This window comes from Coffea eugenioides, chromosome 3 (genome assembly GCF_003713205.1).
Source record: "Coffea eugenioides isolate CCC68of chromosome 3, Ceug_1.0, whole genome shotgun sequence".
Lineage (NCBI taxonomy): Eukaryota > Viridiplantae > Streptophyta > Magnoliopsida > Gentianales > Rubiaceae > Coffea > Coffea eugenioides.
In genome coordinates this window covers 44,075,784-44,089,858 of record NC_040037.1, presented here as the reverse complement: position 1 = coordinate 44,089,858, position 14,075 = coordinate 44,075,784, and the positions used below count along the sequence as shown (strand labels likewise).

Here is a 14,075-nt window from a genome sequence, read left to right as displayed (position 1 = left end):
CAATGGGGTACTGAGTTTCTTTTGTGGGGCCGAGTTACCTCGTTTTACGACCTCTACATCCATCGTCCTTATTCCAAAGGTCTCGAACACTCAGGATTTTTTGCAATTCCGTCCAATTAGTTTGTGTAATTTTTTTAATAAAGTGATATCTCGCATCTTGGCGGATAGGGTGGCAACGCTTCTTCTTAGAGTCGTGTCACCCTAGCAAACTGGATTTGTTAAGGGTCGAAATATCACTGAGAACCTCTTACTGGCCCAAGAGATTATCACGGGTATTGGGAAAAAGACTAGGGGAGGCAATGTTGCTTTCAAAATGGATATGTCAAAAGCCTACGACCGGGTCGACTAGATTTTTCTTGTCAATGTCCTGCGTAAGTTTGACTTTGGGGAACGCTTTATTGACATGGTATGGCGCCTGGTGTCGAATGTCTAGTTTTCAGTTCTTATTAATGGAGCTTCACATGGATTTTTTAAATTTAGTAGAGGTTTGCGGCAGGGGGATCCCCTTTCTCCTTCGCTATTTGTTATTGGAGCTGAGGTCTTGTCACGGGGCCTTAATGATATGGCTATGCAGCCTGGGTTTAGGGGATTCAAAGTTCCGAGGGGCTGCCCGTCTGTCACCCACTTAGCGATCGCTGATGATGTGCGCATTTTTGCAAATGGATCCTCGACTGCATTAAAGGAGATCATAGGTGTATTAGACAGTTATCAGAGAGCGTCTGGACAACTCATCAATGTCTAGAAATGTGGATATCTCATGCATCCGTCCACGTTCACAGCTCGTCGAAGGGTAGTAGAGCGTTTGACTGGCTTCTCTAGGCAATCCTTCCCGGTGAGATACTTAGGGTATCCTTTATACTGCGGTAGAAGCAAGATCACACATTATGGGAAGGTGTGTCAAGCCATCATGGGAAGAGTCCTCTCTTGGAAATTGAAGTTTCTCTCTCTTGGGGGAAGGATCGTTTTAATCCAGCATGTGCTATTGGCGATTCCAATACATCTCCTGTCTGCTGTTGTGATGCCAGAATCAGTCTTTCGAATCATCGAGCGGGTCTGCTCCAACTTTCTATGGGGATCTAATGGCGGGGAACCTAAATGGCATTGGATTTGCTGGTCCCACCTATGTTATCCAGTAGACGAAGGTGGAGCTGGATTTCAAAGGCTTAGGGACATATATACGGCTTTCTCATGCAAGCTATGGTGGGCATTTCGAACGGGATTGTCCCTCGAGGTTAGGTTTATGCACACAAAATATTGCAATGGCCTCCACCCGTGTCAGGCGGATATTCGGGTATCTACTTTAGCGACTTGGAGGCGGATGGTCAATGTTAGTGGACAGGCGGAGTTATCCATGCTTTGGTTGATTCACAAGGGGCCATGTAACTTTTGGTATAATAACTGGTTAGGCAGTGGGACGTTGTATTTGAGAGTGCCTGTGCGACCTAACTGGTCCTTTGGGGACTGCATAGTGCAGGGGAAGTGGGATATCCAGTGGTTGGGACAGGTGCTGCCATCAGACATCGCATCCTCTGTCATGAGGAAGCCGACCCTGGGAGAGGTGCAGGACGCGGAGGTAATCTAGATGCCAACAACGTCCGGGTAGTTCACCCTATCCTCAGCATATCAGGAGGTCAGACAGGTTAATCATAGGTCCATCGTCTACTCTCACATTTGGGACTCAAATCTCCCGCTGAAGGTCTCATTTTTCATGCTGCAGCTACTGAGAAGAAGGTTGCCGTTGGATGAGGTTTTATGCACGATAGGGTTCCAATTGCAGTCCAAGTGTTTCTGCTGTGCTGCAACTGAGGCGGAGATGATTGAACATGTCTTTTTCCAGTTCAATCGTCTTTTTCACTGGACGACTAGTGTTGGAGGTTTAGAGCTTCTTCAATGCAATTTGTGAGGTCACTCCTCATTCTCAAAATTTAAGGGCATGCCTCCTGAGTTGGTGGCTGTTGGGGGCTACGTCCGAAGAATGGAGATTTGTGTTTGCCAGATTGCCCAGCTAGATATGCTGGAATATTTGGAAAGCGAGAAATAGAGCAGTTTTTTACGGAGTGAAGCTGCGGAGTCAAGAGGTCTGCCAGGCGATTTTCAGGGATATGAAAGCAGTGTTCGAGATTCAATTTACACGAGTGATAAATGCAAGTGCTTTTCCGGAGATGTGTGACACAATTGCCAAACTCCCTCCCCCCAGGTATGGGTTCATCATTGTGGGGTGGAAGCCAAGTACGACTGGGCAGTTGACATTCAACACTGATGGGTGTTTCAAAGGGGTGGAGGTGGAGTGATCAGGGATTCCGATGGTCAACTAGTTTTTGCGTTCTCAGTTTTTCTTGGTGAGCAAACCTGCTTACGGGCAGAGGTTCTGGCGCTGTTAATGGGACTTCGGTTGTGCAATGGACGAGGAGTGGCCACATTTTTGTGCAATCGGACTCTGCGATTTTAGTGAGCGTTTTACAACGGCGGCTTCAATGTCCGTGGCATGTCTGGGTGGAGGTAGAGCAGATATGGCAAATGGTTACGGAGGTGGATAGGTTTTCGCACTATGTTCAAGAGATGAACAAAGTAGCAGATGCATTGGCTAATGTGGGGATCACGCATACCCAGGACCAGCTTCGGATTTATGACAACCTACAGGCAGCTCCAGTGCCGGTCAGGGGGGCAATTCAACTAGATCAGTTGGGAGTCCCAGCTATTAGGAGGGGGAGGAGAGTTGTGAGAGGAGAACCATTTCCTAGCGCTTAGAACATTGTGCTCCTATGTCCTGTGTTGGACCTTTACATGAATAAAGTCTAAAATTTACTTTAAAAAAAGATAGTGGATCAGGAACATGTTTTCCACCACACAAAAAAAAAACACTTACTCCTTTTTTTTATTCAATTCAATTATCAGTAGTTACTAATGTTTCAACCATACCTGGAAGCAATTTAAAATGAGTCTCATCAATCACTCAACCACCAATACTAAATGCAGATTCTGATATCGCAAAATCTTACTGCATTTGATCCAGTAGCTATAAAATATTAGATTATTTTATAAATTTACTAATATATATTATTTAATTAAATATATATATGGGTTTGGATAGAGTCTGGTATGGGTTTGAATTTGGATATGGATTCTAGAAACCAGACCCTACCCAGATCCATGACTTTCTCATAGGGTCTAGGTCTGGGTAGGGTCTAAACTTGAGAAATTAAATCTAGACCCTATCCAAATATATTGGGTCTGGGTTGGATTTGGGTAAAACCCATCCATTGACATGCCTAATACAATCATATAATTTTGTTGATTTTGTTGTACTCATAAATTTTAAAGTTAATTAAAAAAACCCGCTAAGATATAATCATTTTTTGCATTTAATGTCCTAATGTTAATCTTTTCTCGCTTGAACCACAAAATTGTTAGTCAGTTCTAAGATTTTATAACAGAAATATCGAATAATACTTGTACCCATAAGGGTTAATCACTAATAAATTCACTTGAGATATACTCCCTCCGTCCCGATAAATTTGTCACACTTGGGAAGTTGTGATTTTTATTAACAGTGCACCGAATCTTGCAACTTTTGTCTCACTTTCTACCTTTGCCCTCCGACGTGTAATGCATACAAAGAAAGTTATGCAAGAAATTTATTGGTGTGGGGCCTATCTATTTTGTTTAACTCAAAAATCCATGACCAAAAAGCACGTATCAACAAACGCATGGCACACATTTGGGGGTGTCTTTCATGCACCAAATTGTGGTGCTTCCTTTTTACATTGACTTTTGAATTAAAGTTGTAGGACCCATATTTTAAGAGGGTAAATGTTGAAATTGGATGTAAACAAGATTTCTATTTTGAGTATGTGATAATTATTTTGGGACAGATAAAAAAGGAAAGTATGACAACTTCAATGGGACGGAGGGAGTAGAATTTACACATTGTACCTCCTAGCATCAGTTCTATTTTTTTTGCCCTTAAATTTGACTGGTTGTTCCAAATGCCATAGTTAATTTCAATATTTCGTATCATCTAGGACAAACATTTAAAAAACATCAACATCCTTGACAGAATAATAAAAAAATATATTTGTGTATATGGGTCTACTTAAATTTCGTCCATAATTACACCTTTTTTAGATTGAGTGATATATCCCGTTCGTTTCACATGATAAGTGGAAATGTAAATAAAATTATTATTGAAAAATGAAAATATATTAACGGCTTGGAAATTCGTACATTTTTCCTTTTGTCAGTATAAAATTCTAGATAGTGTCAAATAAAATGCGTGTACAGTTGCGCTTTTCTGTTAGTTGCTATATTTCTTCTTCTATACGAGTATACATTTTTTAGGTCGGCAATGCCCAAGAAGGAGAGAAAAAGGGTAGAGTTGGCTTTCATAACTTTTGGAGTTGTTCTTTAAAATACTATGCCAGTATGCTATCCGAGCATTTTAAACCTTTACTAGAATCTTCGTAGTTAAATTTATAGTAATAGTTTTTATTTATTTTTCCCCTTATCACATGAAATAAGTAGGATATTTCCCTCTATCTAAAAAAAGTTTAATTTTGAGATGAAATTTTTAAAAATCTTTTTATTGCAAAAGTTGAGGCTTTAGGGCGTAGAGGTTCTAGGTTCAATTCCTTTTCCTCCTCACCGTTTCTTAAATCTCCACCTTCCTCTTTTGAAAAAATTTTAGAATAATACCTTTTTTTAACACAATCATTGAGTTTACACACCGAGGCAGCCAAGGGCCCCCAGAGCCTAAGTCTAACAAACCAGATAAAGAATTGGGTTTGGATGGAAAAGACAAAAATTCTTCGATAGTTTCAACACCCATTTTTGCCAAAAAGACTAGTTTGCCTCCTAGTGGAGATGTCTAATAGAAGTGGCCTAGAAGCTGTCCACGAGGACCCCGCAAATTAAAGCCGAAAGTTCACGAGTTTGGGAGTGATGATTCGTAAACAAATCCACAATTACTTTGGTATCTAACTCAATTTGCAGGTGGGTGATGTTGAGTGATTAGGCTGAGTCAAGCCCATCAGTTACGGCCCAAATTTCAGCTATTGTGTATAGCCCATCCAAGCTTCCTACAGAATCCTCCTACCCGGTCACCCAAGTGATTTCGAATGTAGTCCACCTGGGATGGGAAGTCCCATCCATGTTCAGCGTAAGGAAATTTGGAGCTGGAGGCTTCCAGCTAATGAGAACTTGATGTTTCTTCTTAACTGCAATGCCATTGCATGGTCCGAGATTAATGAACTCTGCAACAGCTGGCAAAGCTGATTGGAAAAACATCAATAGGAGTTAGCTGGGCTCAAATGCCGTGTTAGTTAAGGGTTTTCGGCTACTGGCCATTGCAAAAGACTTTGATCCACTGATTAGGCAAGTATGACAAAACATATTAAAATGTCTTTTCCTTCTATCTAATTGCTGTAAACTTTGTGCTTGCAAGTTGAATAGTCAAAATCCAAAAAAACATAGTTCAGTAGTTTAAGAGTATTATTTTATTTAACAAGCATATATGTAACATATTAGACATTAGTAACAGAATGTAATTGGTTTCCACAAATCTATACAATTGAAACTGTTATTGAGTATGCTATAAAAAGTTAGTTTCAACTTGTATGTTACACAAATCTATATAAATTGATCATGTAGAGAGGTAACTGAAGAAACGTATATCATATGATTGAACATTATAATTGTTAGTACGTAAGTAGGTTCTGATTGAGGTGCACTAAGTATTAGCAATTTGTTGGTTGGTACCTGTCAAATGTTTAAAATGTTGCAAATTAATTTAGTATAAACTCATTTCAAGTCGATGAGAAGGTATCAGCTGAAAACAAGTAAAACGCATATAGTCATTCCATATAATGTACGATAAAAAGGAAAATTAGTGACAATGTGCTTAAGGTATTGCAAGTTTCTTTCTTTTTAGTGATAGATGTCTAGATTAGTTTTTTGCTGAAACATTGTGTTATGTAGCTCATTAGTAACGAGAAGTAATCAGTTTTCTTCAATTGGTGAAATGGAACCCGATGTAATCTCAAGTAAGTTACAAAATCAACTGGACAGTTTGTGAAACATTGACAAGGCACAGTAAATATGCATCAATAAGATATACAAAATTGGCATCACAATTTAGAGCGACAAAGCCAACTTTTTTTTTATTGATCCAGTATATACATAACTAAATTAGAAAAGGAATCTAATCAATTTTTATCAATTTCTGTGTAATTGAATACTTTATGAATAAATCTTATATACATTGACAGTGTATACACTATTACGGTTGGATATATGACACATATACAAAATAAGTTTCAAATTCAAATTTGGATTTTGTGTCATGCATCTAATGCTGAAAGTGTATATAATGTCAGTACATAGAAGATTAATCCATGCTTGATTGCCTAAGTATGTTGTAAAGTAGACTAAATGAGATCTAAAGTCCTATACATATATAAGAAAATCTTCGTTGTGCATTTCAGCTTTAAGTTTCAACCGCCCTTTTTGGATATCGTTGTCAATTTCCTCTACATGGTAGAGATGTTGAGCTGATATTGTACAAGTTGTTAATGCAATGGTTGGTGTTAATATGACTATTTTATCCATGATGCTTGCAACGTTATCACCCATTGTAATCTGCTCTCCTCTTATTATTTTGATGGGTCCCATAAGTGTTTCTTAATTGCTTAGGGGCTCATATTACCAAATGAGCCCATATCTAGAATACTAAATCCTAAGTAAAATGCACCAGTATAATCATTCGTACGCCAATCCTGAAGTGGCCGGTGCTAAACTTAATTACGCAGCACTGAATAAGCACTGAATAAGGGACCCCACCAGTTCAGTAATCAAATCTAACATTAAATGCTCAGACCCCTGTTTCTCTTCCTCTGCCGCCCAAAACCGTTTTCTCATTTGCCCCTTTGCAAATTTCACCGAAGCCCCGTTGATTAGTGATGACTATCATGAGAGGTTTTTAATTCAACTTCCATCAGTTTCACCTCCCTCTGTTAAACGGTCTCTTAATTTCTCCATGTTTGCCACCCATGTCAGTTTCTGTTCCTCTTATTATGTTGGGTTTGTTTAATTCCTTGGCCGATTAGGTCTGGTTTCCGCTTATTTGCTTCTTCTTCCACTTTATTCCTCTTAATGGCTCTAATTATTAAACAGCCACAAGATGAAGTATTAGCTCCCCCACGTTTGCCACCTATGGCTTTCCTCCTCCTTTCGCATTTGCTACACGCATAGCCTTCCATCTTCTTCCGTTTCTCTCCTTTCCTTCTATGATTGGTTGGTGTTAAATATGTTGCTACATATAGCTGTTTCTCTGTGATATGTTTGGTCGCCGATAAGGAATTTCCTTTGAATTGAGGTGAGATTCGTATACAAGTAATTTTGCCCATTTGATTTTGGCTTTTGCTTTCAAAAAAGAATTACCATGCTTTCTTAGACCTGTTGTGTTTGTTCTCATCTGCATCCTTCGTCCGTTTATTAGTTCCGGCCTTTCATACAAAGTTAATTATTTTTTTTGTCATGCAGGCTCAAACTCTTCTCATCAAGATCAAGTTTTATCGATTTCTTTTTGAAAAAGGTTAGTTCATTTTCTACTTTTCTCCAAACTTGCTGGAATAGCTGTTTTGTTTTTTTTTTAAATGATTTTGTGGACTGTGTTTACCATTGAATTCATGCCTGCTTGGAAATCTCCGTTAGTTTACAATTTATGCTTGTTTGGCAATCTTCTTTTGTTTACATTGGATTTGAGTATTATGTGGTGCAGTTAAAAAATCTTTTGCTCTTTCATCGCTCATAGATTTCATGACATGTGTATGTACATGAAAGCATAAGCAATTAGTATTGTAGTTGTTCCTTATTTTAAAAGAGCTGCAGTTCATTCGGTAGCAAAAAGTGGTTAATATTTGTAGGCTGAATCTGTGCTGAAGTATACTACAAATAAGCTTGTGTCTTAGGATTCATTCGAATTGTTCAAGTTTGTGTAAACCTCAAGTTCCAACCACTTTTTTTAGTTGACCCTACATATCCATAGCTACCCACTATGAATCGAAACATTGCTCCTCCTAAAATGTTCGACCGAAAAGCTTGACATAACGAAAAGGCTAGACAAAGATATGCCTCTTTAACTGAGGAGCAGAAAGAAATCCAATGAAAAAAACGCCGTGATACCTATAAAAGTAAAAAAGAAAAGACAAAGATTACTTTTACCTCCTTGTTAGTATTGAGAGAAAAAGGTATCACACTGTATATACTACATTATAGTGAATATTTAGAGGCCCACCTACCTCTATAATAACTCCCAACAAGTATGGTTGTAAACTAAACTACCTTTTCCTCTATCTCTATGCTCAGATGATGAGCACACCAGTAATAAGCAACTGTTACAGCAAACTTTTCGCATTCAGGAACCTAACTGTGGTCATAAGCACCACAGTGAAGCAGGTAATTTTTGTAATCCCTTTTCCTTTAGGCTATTGTGATGTCATATAGGCATAACATTTTCACAATCTATTTAGTTCCTGGAGACAAAGTTGAAGGTAATCGAAGGTAGAAGGAGCATGTTTCAGAATTTTCAACATATCACAAAGGTGAACCACATGGAATTAAAAATATTTTTAATTCACAAATATCCAAAGATATATTAAAAGAGACCTACAAATATGTTAGTTAACATCCTGTGGAAAATGTATAGGTTCTACTTCTACAGCTCGACGGGTAAAAAAGTGTCAGCATTCTAAAGCGACCCAATCTTTAGGTTTAGTTACTGTTTCCTACTGCTAAGTTTAATTATTCTTTCCTCTTGAAACAAACATTACCAACCTAGATTTCTCCTTAGCTACTAGCTAAAAGCGATCACCTTATTTGCCAATATTGTAGACCAACCACCCATCTGCAACTCCTGCTATAGCTTGCTTTCTGAAGCAATGGAGGATCTAACAGGTTAGTTAAAAACTGATCACCATTGTTGATCATATAACAGTGGCGATCCCATTGACCTCATATATAATAACAACTTTGTATATAATAATGTTTTAAAGTTGCACATATAGGATATTCAGTTGAGGCTAAACGTTCAAGAGAAGCTAAACATATGTCAAGACGAAAGTGTAAATAGAATTCAGGTTTATTCCTTCTACATAATAAAACAAGTTGTAAAACTTCAACATATTATAAACCATATTAATGACATTTTTAATCAATTCATGTAGTTAAAAGCTGTGGGGAAGACCAAAATGCTTCGATTAGGAAACAAAACAAGGTACGCAAACAACGTAAAAAGGTGGTGAAGGGAATTGAGGCATTATCTTCGATAAGCTTGGAAGCTGATAGATTACCAGAACAACAGAATTGCAAGTACTGTGGAGCTAAAAAAATTTATTCTGAGTCTGCAAACTTTTGTTGCTCTGATGGAGAAGTAGTCTTAGAAGAGAATAAAATGCCAGACATATTAATAGAGCTATTTACTAGTGAAACTGAAGAAGCAATTTGTTTCAGAACCTATGTAAGAACATACAATTGTATGTTCGCTTTCACCTCTTTTGGAGTTAACTATGATAAATCGCTTTGCCAAAGAAGAAACAGAATATATACTTTTAAAATTCAGGGCCAAACGTATCATTTTATAAATCAATTGATTCCCCATGAAGGATCAGGAATGTTTTTGCAGTTATACTTTCATGATACTGAACATGAAATCGCAAATTGATTGGCTTTTTCAACAAAACTAATTGAGAGCATAGTGGTGAAACTCATGAAAAGTAACCCTTATGCTTTGCTTTTTCCGAAGCCTGAGACATGTTCCAGACTTGGACAATTATCAAATAGTCTTGAAATCTTACTGTCAAACTGATCAGCGAGTCTTTAACAAGCCAACAGTATCCCAAGTAGCTGCACTGTGGGTTGAAGGTGAAAACTCACAGGACAGCTATGCTAGACACATTCAAGTATACACAAAAGAGGGTCAAAGCTGTAGAATTCAATATTACTATAGCTGTTATGATCCATTGCAGTATCCACTTCTATTTCCCTTTGGCGAAACAGGGTGGCAACCTAGAATTCAAAGATCTAGCACTGGTAATCCAAAAAAAAGGAAAAGGTCAGTTAGAAATCATCAGCAGACTGCAAATTTAACAAGCTTCAGATCTGCCGAAGATATAATAGAATCAGAAGAGAAAGGTTAGTTGTTTTTAAATATAATACAAATTTTATGAATACAATTTTAGTTTACCAAATGTAAATTGAAGCTTAAAATTTTTTGAAACAGCTTTCAAAAACTTTGAGAATTCAAAGGAGAATGTGTCCATGCGTGAATACTATGCATATAGGTTCCAGATGAGGGAGAAAAATAAACCAAGTATTCTTAATACTGCCCGTGCATTTCAACAGTATGTAGTGGACATGTACGTAAAAATTGAGAGTCAAAGGCTTGATTTTTTCCGGCATAGGCAACAACAAATTAGGACTGAACAATTACAGGGTGTCATGGATTCTGTAGTTGAGGGCCAATGTAGAGGTTCAAAAGTAGGGCAACGAGTAATTTTGCCAGCATCTTTTATAGGAGGTCCTCGTGATATGAAAAGAAGATATGGCCTTAGTTCAAAAATTCGGAAAACTTAACATTTTTTTAACAATAACTTGTAACCAATCATGGCCAGAAATCAAAGAAAACTTACTGCCCACTGATGAGTCTCAAAACCGTGTTGATCTTTCTGCTAGAGTTTTTCATGTCAAATTAGAAATTTTAAAAGAAGAGTTGTTTAAAAAAGAGGTATTGGGTAAAGTAGCTGCTTACACCTATGTTGTTGAATTCCAAAACGTGGGTTGTCGCATGCACATTTCTTAATAATTTTACACCCAACGTTAAATTATATTCAATGGAATCCTATAATCACATAGTTTCTGCTGAGATTCCTGACAAAAAAGAGTATCCACACTTGTTTAAAATGGTTCGCAAACACATGATGCATGGTCCTTGTGGCGACAAAAATGCAGATAATGTGTGTATGCAAGGTACAATAGTTAAAAAATGCAAAAATCATTATCCTAAACAGTGGGCAGAAAAGACTACACAATATGAAAATTCTTATCCAACATATAGGCGGAGGAGCAATGGAGAAAAGGTAAAAGTTCGAGGCCATGAATTGGATAATAGATGGATGGTTCCATATAATCCTTACTTGTTAGCAAAATTCAATTGCCATATGAATGTTGAAATTTGCTCAACAATAAAGGTAGTCAAGTATACTTATAAGTACATATATAAGGGACATGATAAAATATACTTTGCTGTGAATTCAGATGACAAATCTAAAGAGATAGATGAAATTAAGGAGTACCAATCAGCAAGATGGGTTTCTCCTATTGAAGCCATTTGGCGAATTTACAGATTTCTCTTATTTGAAACACATCCTGCTGTCATTAACCTTCAGCTACATCTTGATTACCAATCTCTGACCTTCAAAGATGATGCTGATCTTGGAGATCTTTTGAAAAGTAAATTTGCTAAGAAAAGTATGCTAACTGAATTTTTTCATATGAATGCTACTGATGAGAGAGCCAAAACATTGAAATGCACATACAAAGAATTTCCTGAACATTTTGTGTGGAAACTTGGTAAACGCATATGGGATATTAGGCAACAAAGAGGTTCAATAGGCCGAATTGTTACAGCAAATCCAAGTGAGGGTGAGAGGTACTTCTTAAGATTATTGTTATTGAATGTAAAAGGGCCAACATCATTTGATGACCTGAAAACTGTCGATGGTGTTTATGTTAAAACCTTTACAGAAGCAGTAATAATGAGAGGATTATTTGAATCCAATAACCCTCAAGAGCAGTGCCTAGAAGAAGTAGCTTTATACCACATGCCATATAGCTTTAGAAGACTATTTGCTACTCTATTAGTTTACTTCACTCCTACTGATCCAAGAAGTTTATGGTTAAAATTCAAAGAATCTATGTCAGAAGATTTCAATAGAACTTTGAATTTGTCAAACGATCAGGTCCAACATAAAGTTCTCTATGAGATTAGCAAGTTTTTAGAGTCAATGGGAAAAATCATTAATATGTATGGATTAGTACCACAAATCTTAAAGTTTGATGAAATGGATGGAGGTACAAGAGACACAAATTCTGAGCTAAACTTTAAAGTCAATGAAGAAGATATTGCTGCTATCTCTAAATTAAATAAAGATCAAAAAGTAGCATTTGATACTATCATAGATGCTGTTTTTGTACACTGCAAAGGGAGTTTCTTTATTGATGGGCCTGGGGGAACAGGGAAAACATTCTTGTACTGTGCGCTACTAGCTGCAGTTAGATCAAAGGGATGTATAGCTTTGGCAACGGCCTCTTGTGGAGTAGCTGCTTCTATCTTACCTGGAGGTAGAACAGCCCACTCACGATTTAAAATTCCTTTAGACATGAATCCTAACAACATGTGCAAAGTAAGCAAACAAAGCTCATTGGCAAAGTTATTACAGCAAGCCAAATTGATCATTTGGGATGAAGCGCCTATGACACATAGAGCAGGAATTGAGGGAGTAGATCGTTTGCTTAGAGACCTAATGGATAACTCTGAATTATTTGGGTCAAAAGTGATGGTATTTGGTGGTGATTTTAGGCAAGTTCTTCCGGTAGTTGTAAAAGGGTCAAAATCAGACTTTATCGAAGCTAGCCTTATAAAATCTTATATTTGGCCTCATCTGCAGAAATTAAAATTGAAGGAAAACATGAGAGCAAGATTAGATCCTGATTTTAGCAAGTACCTTCTTCGCATAGGTAATGGAACAGAAAACACAGTTAAAAATGAAAGTATTCACACCTCTCAAGCATTGCTTCTTTGCTATACAAATGAAGAAGAATCCATAAATCAATTAATTACAACTGTCTATCCAAACTTCAACATATTTTCTCAAAATACATACTCATTAATTAATAGAGCAATTTTAACTACAAAAAATGATTTTGTAGATCAGATCAATGAAAAACTGATACAGGAATTTCCCAGAACCCCATTTGACTATTTAAGCAGAGATAAATGTTTAGATAATTCGCAGCAAGCAATTTTAGAGGACTTCATGAATAGCCACACTCCAAATGGTTTTCCTCCACATCGATTGACATTGAAAGAAAATGCACCAATAATGTTGTTGAGAAACATTGACCCACCAGAAGGTCTATGTAATGGAACAAGACTTCTATGCAAATCACTTAAACACAATATTATCGATGCAGTCATAAGTTCTGGTGAATTTGCTGGCAAGCAAGTATTTCTACATAGAATTTGCTTTCGTGTTGAAAATGACCCTAATTCTCTTATATCTTTTGAACGAATGCAATTTCCTATAAGACTTTGTTTTGCAATGACCATTAATAAAGCTCAAGGGCAAACTTTAGATTATGTTGGCATTTATTTGCAAGAACCTGTTTTTTCACATGGGCAACTGTATGTTGCATTATCTAGAGCTAAAAATAGCAAATCTGTTAAAATTTTGATCACGCCTCCTATATATGATTCAAGTTTAGATTATGTGACTCCTAATATAGTTTACAAGGATGTATTGCAGCTATCTTGTCAATAATTCCAGTACTTTGTTATATGTAAATAGCAAATAAAGTACCAGTAAATGTCTTAGTAATAGATTATATTTAAATTCAGTGAACTTACTACTTCAGAGTGTAGCTCTTGTCTTTGGAATCCTTCGATTTTGTGGTAGTTGTCTGCAGCACTCTTCAAACGTCAAAAAATGGAAAGCAACCTGGTAAACTTCACAGAACTCCAACCTCTCATGGACAACTGGACTGCCATTGTTCAAGTGATTGAAAAGCAAAAGGTTCAGGTTTCAAGAAATGGAAAACGCTACCAAAAGTTGCTGTTTGTTGATAGTCAGGTAATATAGCTTATCATTGCATACTTTGGCACTATACACAACTAATTAATTACCATAGCACTTACTGTATTCAAAATTATGGGGTCAAACTGCTCAAGCTCTAATTTATGCTGGAGATATAATGTTCTTCAGGAAGTACTTTGAACCATATCGAAGATATTATGTATCGAATGC

At 37.1% G+C, this 14,075-nt stretch overlaps 1 protein-coding gene across 1 annotated transcript; it reads left to right on the top strand.

The window, feature by feature from the left end:
* Window positions 1-10,883: 10,883 nt before the first annotated feature.
* Window positions 10,884-13,592, top strand: LOC113766717. The gene has a single exon (XM_027310881.1). The coding sequence runs from the start codon at window positions 10,884-10,886 to the stop codon at window positions 13,590-13,592; it is 2,709 nt and encodes a 902-aa protein (XP_027166682.1).
* The last annotated feature ends 483 nt before the right edge of the window (window positions 13,593-14,075 follow it).